This window comes from Rhinopithecus bieti, unplaced genomic scaffold, assembly GCF_001698545.2.
Source record: "Rhinopithecus bieti isolate Rb0 unplaced genomic scaffold, ASM169854v2 scaffold_13349, whole genome shotgun sequence".
In the NCBI taxonomy this organism is placed as follows: Eukaryota; Metazoa; Chordata; class Mammalia; order Primates; family Cercopithecidae; genus Rhinopithecus; species Rhinopithecus bieti.
This window is the reverse complement of record NW_016807772.1, coordinates 3,053,811-3,064,946: the sequence shown is the minus strand read 5'-3', so window position 1 is coordinate 3,064,946 and position 11,136 is coordinate 3,053,811. Positions and strand designations below refer to the sequence as shown.

General features: G+C 40.8%; 1 protein-coding gene across 1 annotated transcript in view; it reads left to right on the top strand.

Annotated features, from left to right (window-relative positions):
• The window catches only part of UGDH (UDP-glucose 6-dehydrogenase), a 30,272-nt gene that overhangs the window by 5,985 nt on the left and 13,151 nt on the right, over positions 1 to 11,136 (top strand). Inside the window, exons 2-3 of the mRNA XM_017883764.1 lie at positions 582 to 750; positions 8,234 to 8,335. Of these exons, the coding sequence (XP_017739253.1) occupies positions 589 to 750; positions 8,234 to 8,335 (264 nt within the window). The 5' untranslated portion in view covers positions 582 to 588. The remainder of the gene's footprint in view (positions 1 to 581; positions 751 to 8,233; positions 8,336 to 11,136) is intronic.

Genomic DNA, 11,136 nt, shown 5'->3' with positions numbered 1-11,136 from the left:
AAAAAAAAAAAAAAAAAAAAAAAAAAAAAACAAGATTATTGCCTAGTACCTAAAAGTAAACTTTGAAAGCCAAAGTAGTGTGTAGGGCATATAATCTCAGAGGCCAATTCTGGACTATGGAACTAATCTTATTCTATATCATCGTAATCTAAACCTGTTATAAACACATCTTTGTACACTAGCATTTATTTAAGCAAGAATTGTACAATTATGTTCATCCTGGAACTTTCTGTCAGCAATCAAGGTTGTCCTAGTGTATTATAGCCCTAAGGAATGTTTTGCTTTGATTCTTTACTTTCTAAATATTGGGTCATTATAATCTTTGTGGCTCCCTTTCAGTAATATCAGTTACTGTAATTATTTCCATATGTTTCATGCTAGTGCAACTGAGAACAGGCTAGGTCATCCAATTGGAATGTTATTTTTTAAATCACTATTTTCTTAATTCCTCAGAGTGAATCTAGGAAATCTTTCCAGATATCTGTCACCTTGACAGTTTTTATCAAGTGATGAATGTACAATATGATTTCTTTAAATTTTCTGTTTTCAATACTAGAACAGTCTTACTTTTTTCCTTCTAGTACAATCATGTTTGAAATTAAGAAGATCTGTTGCATCGGTGCAGGCTATGTTGGAGGACCCACCTGTAGTGTCATTGCTCATATGTGTCCTGAAATCAGGGTAACGGTTGTTGATGTCAATGAATCAAGAATCAATGCATGGAATTCTCCTACACTTCCTATTTATGAGGTAAGCTTATTAAACAACTCTCTGTTTTTATGCTCTTTGTTTTTTTACTGTCTTTATTAAATAATTTATATGCACTATTAATATAAAATCTATAACTGCAACTGATAAGAAATTAAATGAAAAAAATCTGGATACAAAACATATGGACATTAAAACACATTACTCTGGGTAATGTGGGTAGGAAAAATGACCACAAAGAAGTCTATCAAAATGGTTGTATTAGTGCAGTGAGATTATGGCCAATTTTTTCTCTTCCCTGTTTTCATTTTTTTTTTTTTTTTTGAGACAGAGTCTCGCTCTGGCACCCAGGCTGGAGTGCAATGATGCAATCTCAGCTCACAGCAACACCCACCTCACAGGTTCAAGCAATTCTCCTGCCTCAGCCTCCTGAGTAGCTGGGATTACAGGAGCCCACCACCACACCCAGCTAATTTTTGTATTTTTAGTAGAGATGGGGTTTCACCATGTTGGCTGGGCTGGTCTTGAACTCCTGAACTCAGGTGATCCACCCGCCTCAGCCTCCTGAAGTGCTGGGATTACAGGTGTGAGCCACTGCACCTGGCCTTCTTCCCTATTTTCCAATCTTGTCTGTTAGTATCATTACCATATTATAATAAAGTTAAAAAGTGGTATCCTGTAAAAATAAAATAAATAAAACTTTTAGAATATTAATATAAGTTTAATATATTTTGGATTATTATACTAACATCACATAAACCTTAGATGGATAAATGGCATCTTTCATATTTAGAGTTTGGTGCCACAAATCTTTTTAACTGGAATTTCAAAATTTTTGTGAATTTAGAGAATTTAGAAAATATGCTTCTAACTATTTTACTGAGCTATCTGGTTTCCTTTTTTTTTATTTTGGTGTTTCACTGTAAAAAGAGTTCATCATATTATGCTTTTGAAACTCAACAGGAAAGCATTTGAAAATTTGATGGTAGCATTTTCTAGCTAATATTAATATGTTTGTTTTTTTCCCCAACAAAAGCTTGGTTATTTTTCGTTTGTTTTTTGAGACGGAGTTTCGCTCTTGTTGCCCAGGCTGGAGTGCAGTGGCCCGATCTTGGCTCACTGCAACACCTGCCTTCCAGGTTCAAGCGATTCTCTTGCTTCAACGTCCTTAGTAGCTGGAATTACAGGTGCCCACCACCACGCCCAGCTAATTTTTGTATTTTTAGTAGAGATGAGGTTTCGCCATGTTGGCCAGTGTGATCTCAAATTCCTGACCTCAGGTGATCGCCCCTCCTCGGCCTCCCAAAGTGCTGGGATTACAGGTGTGAGCCACCGCACCCAGCCAAAGCTTATTTATTTATGACTGTTATCAACCATAGACTTTAGTTGCCTTAGACTTTTAGAAGGAAAGTCTCAATCCAGTTTTATCTCTAAGATAGGTCTGCCTGCTATCTATAGGAATAGAAGATATGGGAATCTATGAAAAAGCACCCATAGAGTAGTAGTCACTCAAAAACACAGATTTACTTATTATATCTGAATCAGATTTAGGATTGAAATATTGACGGCGCAGTGGCTCACATGTGTAATTCTACCACTTTGGGAGACCAAGGCGGGCGGCTTACCTGAGGTCAGGAGTTTAAGACCAGCCTGGCCAACATGATGAAAGCCCGTCTCTACTAAAAATACAAAAAAATTAGCTGGGTGCAGTGGCGTGCATCTGTAATCCCAGCTACTTGGGAGGCTGAGGCAGGAGAATCGCTTATTCCTGGGAGGCGGAGGTTGTGGTGAGCCGAGATCATGCCACTACACTCCAACCTGGGCTACAGAGCAAAACTTCGTCTCAAAAAAGCATATATATATATATTACTATATTCAATTTAGGGTAATTTTTAAAAATGTTTTGGAAAGATAACTTGATGGAGAGTTCTGTAATGCTGATATTGATAACAGGGTTGCAAGTCATTTGAAACCCCGTAAGCCATACTTATATCCAAACATTCAGTAATGAATTCGGCCAGCAGTATATTCTAGTCTTCACAAATAAGCCAGGCATGGTGGCATGGCCTTTTAGTTCTGGCAGCTCAGGAGGCTGAGAGAGAAGGATCACTTGAGCCTAGGGGTTCAAGTCCAGCCTGGGCAACATAGTGAGACCCCCCCATCTCCAAATTAAAAAGAAAAAAAATACGGCTGAGCACAGTGGCTCACACCTGTAATCCCTGCACTTTGGGAAGCCGAGGTGAGCAGATCACTTGAGGTCATGAGTTCGAGACCAACCTGGCCAACATGGCAAAACCTTGTCTCTACCAAAAATACAAAAATTAGCCAAGTGTGGTGGTGCATGCCTGTAAGCCCAGCACCTCAGGAGGCTGAGGTGAGAGAATTGCTTGAACCTGGGAGGCAAACGTTGCAGTGAGCTGAGATTGCACCACTGCACTCCAGCCTAGGTGACAGAGTGAAACTCTGTCTCCGAATAAGTAAATAAATAAATAAGAATAATGATACCCATCAGAATGGTTAAAATAATATTACTGACAATACCAAGTGTTTAGCAGTTAGAATTTTATGCTCTGCTTGGTAAGAATATAAATTGGTACAGTCACTTGGCAGAACCGTTTGACAGTATCTACTAAAGCTGAAAATATAGGCCAGGTGCAGTGGCTCATGCCTGTAATCCCAACAGTTTGGAAGGCTGGGTGAGAGGATTGCTTGAGCCCAGGAGTTCAAGCCCAGCCTGGGTAACATTGCAAGACCCCTGTTCCTTTTCTTTTTTTTTTTTTTTTTTTTGAGGCCAACCGTGGTGGCTCACACCTGTAATCCCAGCACTTTTGGAGGCTGACGCCATCCTAGTCAATATAGTGAAACTTTGTCTCTACAAAATATTTCAAAATTAACTGAGCATTGTGACATGTGCCTGTGGTCCCAGCTACTTGAGGAGTTGAGGCAAGAGAATCACTTGAGCCCAGGAGGTTGAGGCTGCAGTGAGCCCTGTTGGCACCACTGCACTCTAGCCTGGGCAACAAAGTGAGACCCTCTCTCTCGAAAAAAAAACAAAACTATTAGTCTGTGACCCAGCAATTCCAAGTGTATATCCAACAGAGATGCATACATATGTGCAATAAAGGACAGAAGTAACAACCTAAATATTAATCAGCAATAGAATGGATACATGAGGCTGGGTGCAGTGGCTCACGCGTGTAATCCCAGCACTTTGGGAAGATGAGGTGGGCAGATCACCTGAAGTCAGGGGTTCTAAACCAGCCTGGACAACATGGTGAAATCCTGTCTCTACCAAAATAATACAAAAATTAACCACGTGTAGTAGCGCATGCCTGTAGCCCTAGCTACTCGGGAAGCTGAGGCAGGAGAATCACTTGAACCTGGGAGGCGGGGGTTGCAGTGAGCTGAGATTGCACCACTGCACTCCAACCTTGGTAACAGAGTGAGACTCCATCTTAAAAAACAAACAAACAAACAAAAAGAATGGCTACATGAATTATGGTATCATACTGCAACAAAATACTGTACTATGTTGAAAATCAAGGAAACTACTCCTGCACTTAAGAATATGGTTAAAATAGGCCGGGCGCGGTGGCTCAAGCCTGTAATCCCAGCACTTTGGGAGGCCGAGACGGGCGGATCACGAGGTCAGGAGATGGAGCCCATCCTGGCTAACACTGTGAAACCCCGTCTCTACTAAAAAATACAAAAAACTAGCCGGGAGAGGTGGCGGGCGCCTGTAGTCCCAGCTACTCGGGAGGCTGAGGCAGGAGAATGGCATAAACCCGGGAGGCGGAGCTTGCAGTGAGCTGAGATCCGGCCACTGCACTCCAGCCCGGGCGACAGGGCGAGACTCCGTCTCAAAAAAAAAAAAAGAATATGGTTAAAATCTTACAAAAGTAGTGTTGCTAGACACAAAGGAGTACATACTGTATAATTCCATTTGCATAAGATTCAAAAATAGGCAAACTAATCTATGATTATAGAATTCAGCATGATGGTAATTTGGGAATAATAGTGACTAGGAGAGGGCATACAGTGGGTTTTGACTTACTGTTAATGTTCTTTCTTCTCTCATTACATGAATTACTGAGAAAATAGTAGATTCTGTTAATATTTAACAGTTAAAACACATCCTTTTGTGTTACCATATTTATTGAATAGATATTGCTTTTTAAACTTTGTTCATTAAAAAATAGTTTAGGCTGGGTGTGGTTGGCTCACACCTATAATCCCAGCACTTTGGGAGGCCAAGGCAGGTGGATCACCTGAGGTCAGAAGTTGGAGACCATCCTGGCCAACATAGTGAAACCCCGTCTGTATTTAAAAAAAAACAAAAAAACAAAAAAAAATTAGATGGGTGTAGTGGTGTGCGCCTGTAATCCCAGCTACTGGGGAGGCTGAAGCAGGAGAATCGCTTGAGTGCAGGAGGCAGAGGTTGCAGTGAGCCGAGATTGCGCCACTGCACTCCAGCCTGGCAACAGAGCGAGACTCCATCTCAAAAAAAAAAAAAAATTAATAACTACTTTAAAGAAAAAACACAAAATGGACAATTTGCTTTTTTTTTTCCTGGGTAAAATTTTCATTTTACTGAGGATAATTTTACCCTGTGAAAGAATTTGAGTTCTTCCATTAAAAGTACCATATACATTCTAGATACCAATTATGATAATTACATAATGAACCTAATAACAGATAGAACCTATATTATTAACTGCTTCTGCATCAGTTTTGGAGATCTACAAAGATCCCACTGATTTTAATAAAATTATGTAAGTCTTTATTTTGAAGTTTTATTACATTTATATGAATTCTGCATCGCTCTAATTTTAGTAACTTTAAATATTAGGAGATTATACACGGGACTGAATTAAATTTTATTCTCTGCAAATCCCGACTCTATAAAACATTTCCCTCATTTTCTAGAATCTAGCCAAAATAACCAAGGAAACCTGTTGCTGTGATTGGTGACATCATATTCATGGTTGCAGTGGTTCATGTATTTTGCTTGTCCCGTTATTTTAATCAAACTAATGGAAATTCAAATGTACATTTTTCACATCCTCCAGTTACTTATGTTAAGAGACCTCGGAACCATTGAAGAAAAGGGAGTTGCCTCTATATGTAATGCCAGACCTATGGCCCCTGAAGGGGCTTTCACTTTGCTATAGACATAGTTTTCTAAACATCCATAATATTATGGATGGATATTGTTTGAAGTTTCTCCCCTAAGAGTGAGCTTCAGTGGTTTAGGTCTGTTTTTTTTTTTTTTTTTTTTTTTTTTTTTTATGGAAGATTTCAAGCATGTAATTAAAGATAATAGTACAATGAATCTCTATATGTCTATCATCTTATTTCACCAGTTATCTACATGGCCAGTCTCCCTTCCCAACTACCACCATGCTGATTACTTATAATTTCATCCATAAATACTTTATCATGTATCTCTAAAAGATAATTTTGGTTTTCTTTGAGACAGGGCCTTGCTCTGTGGCCCAGGCTGGAGTGCAGTGGCTCGATCTTGGCTCACTGCAACCTCCGCCTGCTGGACTCAAGTGATCCTCCCAACTCAGCCTCCCGAATAGTTGGGACTACAGGCACGCGCCACCATGCCCAGCTATTTTTTAAAATTTTTTTCATAGAAATGGGGTTTCGCCATGTTGCCCAGGCTCGTAGCCCACAATAGTTTGGCTTCAACCAATATCTATTGGTTGAATAAACCAGTTTGTTTATTGGCTAGAAATTATCACAGTCTAGGCCAGGCATAGTGGCTCATGCCTGTAATCCCAGCACTTTCGGAGGCTGAGGTGGGTGGATCGCTTAAGGCCAGGAGTTCGAGACTAGCCTGGCCAACATGTAAAAACCCCATCTCTACTAAAAATACAAAATTTAGCCAGGTGTGGTGGTGTGCGCCTGTAATCCCAGCTGCTTGGGAGGTTGCAGCATGAGAATCACTTGAACCTGGGAGGTGAACATTACAGTGAGATGAGATGGTACCACTGCGCTCCAGCCAGGGTGACAGAGCAAGACTCTGTCTCAAAAAAAAGAAATTTTTCAGTCTAGATTTTGCTGGTTGGGTTCCTTGGAGTTTTTCAACTTATTACTTATTTAATGTAAATTGGTAGTTAGGTCCAAAGGACAGGTCCAATCAGATTTAGGCTTGAATTAAGAATATTTGTTAAGTGGTTTTTTACCCCTCCATATTCTTAACATAAATATATCTCCTGTTAAACTGGGAATTTTTAAAAAATTAAAGGGTTTCTTGCAATAGGACTTAGAAAAATGTGTATTTATTTAAGTATATATGGAGTAAATTGACTTTCACAGCCAGTTGTATTGGCCTGAATTATTGGGAGTAAAAATGTGCATTCATAATGACAATGCAAAATCATATATTTGCTTGCAATCACAGAGGACCTTGAATTTTCTGAAAATTGTGTTGATACTCATAGTTAATAGTTAACTCTTATGAGTAAGGCACATGGTAAACAATGACAAAGCATTAAATGAGCTGCTCTTCTGATTGTAGCAAGTTTAATGGCAATTTCCACTTTGCTTTATTTACTAAAGTATACTTATGAGACAGGGCATGGTAACTTACTCCTATAATCCCAGCACTTTAGGAGGAGGAGCAGGAAGGATTGCCTGAGCCTGGGAGGTCAAGGCTGCGTAAGCTGTTATGCAACTGCACTCCAGCCTGGGGGACAGAGTTAAACCCTGTATCAAAAAATAAAATAGGCCACGCGTGGTGGCTTATGCATGTAATCCCAGAACTTTGGGAGGCCAGGGCAGGTGGATCACCTGAGGTCAGGAGTTCAAGACCATCCTGACCAACATGGTGAAACCCCATCTCTACTAAAAGTACAAAATGAGCCTGGTGTGGTAGTGCATGCCTATAATCCCAGCTACTTGGGAGGCTGAGGCAGGAGAATTGCTTGAACCCAGGAGATGGAAGTTGCAGTGAGCCGAGATCATGCCACTGTACTCTAGCCTGGGTGACAGAAAGATACTCTGTCTCATAAAATAAAATAAAATAAAATAAAATAAAATAGGCTGGGCATGGTGGCTCACTCCTATAATCCCAGCACTTTGGGAAGCTGAGATGGGAGGATTGTTTGAGCCCAGGAATTTGAGACCAGCCTGGACGACCCAGTGAAACCCCGAAACCCCATCTCTACCAAAAAAAGATACAAAAATTAGCCAGGCCTGGTGGCTCCTGTGGTCCCAGCTACTTGGGAGGCTGAGATGGGAGGATCATTTGAGCCTAGGAGGCAGAGGCTGCAGTGAGCTGAGATTGCACCACTGCACTCCAGCCTGGGTGACAGAGTGAGACCCTGTCCCTATTTAAAAAATGAGATGTGCACTTATGGCCTTTGGTATATGATCCTTTACTTTTCTACAAAGGTAATTTGAGCACAACCTAGACATCTAAATTACAATGTTACCATTCCCTTTAACAAATGTAATTCTATACTATTAGGTTATCTCATATCACTGGCAAGCTATATGTCTTTTTTCTTTCTAGCCAGGACTGAAAGAAGTGGTAGAATCCTGTCGAGGAAAAAATCTATTTTTTTCTACCAATATTGATGATGCCATCAAAGAAGCTGATCTTGTATTTATTTCTGTAAGTATTTTCCTTTGCTGTGTGAATTTTAATGTATTCTTGTCTATATAAAAGTTTCATCATACTTTAATAGTAAATCCATTGATATTATGCCTCAACATTGCTGAGTATAGAGTTGTCCAGTTGAATTTTGGTTGTCACTTTGTCTAACAGTTCACAAAACCTCATAATCATCTGGTCAAATATGTCATTTCAAGTCATTGAACAAGTAAACTCAAACAAAGTTCTGAGATTTAGAACTTGGAAATGGGCGGGTGCTGTGGCTCACGCCTGTAATCCCAGCATTTTGGGAGGCCAAGGCGGGCATCAAGAGATCAAGACCATCCTGGCCAACATGGTGAAACCCCATCTCTACTAAAAATACAAAATTTAGCTGGGCGTGGTGGTGTGCCAGTCCAGCTACTCAAGAGGCTGAGGCAGGAGAATTGCTTGAACCTGGGAGGCAGAGGTTGCAGTGAGCCAAGATCGCACCACTGCACTCCAGCCTGGCAATAGAGCGAGACTCTGTCTCAAAAAAAAAAAAAAGAACTAGGAAATGCTGGTAACATGAAAGCACATGTAATGATAGTATATTTCATATTATCATTATTTCTTGTTTCCAGTGGTTGGCAGAGGTGAGATGAAGAAAATCAATTTGCAAACTTACAGGCATCTCCTCTCTAAATGAATTTTACATTAATTGTTTGTAACTTGGCATATGTTGGTTAGATTATCAGGCTAACCAACAGACACCTTTACCTCATAATGTGGCTTTATAGTGAAAAGAACAGAACCAACACTTGAGATTAAACTCTAGTAATCCACTGTTTGAAACAAAGCAACTTACATCTTGTTGTCCTGGTAACCATCTATTCAAATATTCTGTATGTAATGATATAGCTATCACCAGTTGGAAGCTGAGTGACAGTGTTATATGACTTAAGATCTTTATGAGCTGGGCATAAGGGCTCATGCTTGTAATCCCAGCCAGCACTTTGGGAGACCAAGGCAGGTGGATCGCTTGAGCGTAGGAGTTTGAGACCAGTGTGGGCAACATGGTGAAACCCTGTCTCTAATTAGCTGGCCGTGGTGCTATGTGTCTGTAGTCCTGACTACTTGGGAGACTGAGGTCGGAGGATTGATTGAACCCCGGACGTTGAGGCTGCAGTGAGCCATTATTGTACCTTGCACTCCAGCCTAGGTGACAGGAGACCTTGTCTCAAAAAAAAAAACAAAAAAAAACAATCTCTTTTTTTTTACCCCCTTAAAAATTTCAGAGAAATTGATGCATGCAGCTTCTATGATTTACCTACCCATGCCCTATTTAAGCTATTTAAACTTGCAGAAAGTTAGAGTAGAGGCATTAAAAAAATATATATATATTTTGGAGTAGCTAGGTACCTGGAAAAAAATCGATGAGTTACTTAGTCTAATTTTTAGGTGACCAGAGCCTGGAATGGTAATAGAAGAATTTTCTGCAGAAAGGACGTTTAAAATAATCTGTTTTGAAAACGAAAAGAAATTATTTTTTGAATATTATTTTTTTTTTTTTTTTTTTTTTTTTTGAGACGGAGCCTTGCTCTGTCACCCAGACTGGAGTGCAGTGGCCGGATCTCCGCTCACTGCAAGCTCCACCTCCCGGGTTCAGCCATTCTCCTGCCTCAGCCTCCAAGTAGCTGGGACTACAGGCACCCGCCACCTCGCCCGGCTAGTTTTTTTTTGTATTTTTTAGTAGAGACGGGGTTTCACCGTGTTAGCCAGGATGGTCTCAATCTCCTGACCTCGTGATCCACCCGCCTTGGCCTCCCAAAGTGCTGGGATTACAGGCGTGAGACCCTGCACCCGGCCAGCTATCAGTTTTCAACTGTTGTTTTCAAAGCTCCTTTATCAGGGGAAGCTGCCTGGTCATCTCCCATCTCCAGCCAGTTTCACCCTACATCATGAGCTGTCTGCCTTTCTGTATACCATTACATCTAACTCTTGCCCTAAGTTGTTCCATGCATATAAACTTTTCATACCTCAACTCAATCTTCAAGTTTTGATTTATTTTCACTTGGTTCCTTTATTTAGTCTCCCATTGGGTTATAATCTCATCAAGAGAAGAGAGTTAGTACTACTTACTATTAGTTCAAAAATAATTCCTATTCCCTTTAAGTTTTAGACTTTTCAGAGCACTGTCATTTTTGTCAGAGCATCTTAACATTCATGTGTTAGTTTTTAGAGAGCTCACTATCCTCATTTTCCAATGAGATCATTGAGGCAGAAGCAGCCACACTTGTCCAAGGTTACATGTAATCCAAAACTAAATGCCTAGACTCTGGGCTCATGATTTTTTTTTTTTTCTCTAGAGGAAAGTCTTCGTCCATTGGCCGGGTGCGGTGGCTCATGCCTGTAATCCTAGTACTTTGGGAGGCTGAGGCAGGCAGATCACTTGAGGTCAGGAGTTTGAGACCACCCTGGCCAACATGGTGAAACCCCGTTTAAAAATACAAAAATTAGGCAGGTGTGGTGGCACGCCTGTAATCCCAGCTACTCAGGAGGCTGAGGCAGGAGAATCACTTGAACCCAGGAGGCAGAGGTTGCAGTGAGCCGAGATCGTGCCACTGCACTCCAGCCTGGGTGACAGAGCAAGACTCCGTCTTTAAAAAAAAAAAAAAAAAAAAGGAAGTCTTTGTCCACATAGTATTCTATATCCTGAAGATGATAGGTAATGTGTAGCTTTAATGAGCTCAGAAAGCATTTGTGGGCCGGGCGCAGTGGCTCAAGCCTGTAATCCCAGCACTTTGGGAGGCCGAGACGGGCGGATCACGAGGTCAGGAGAT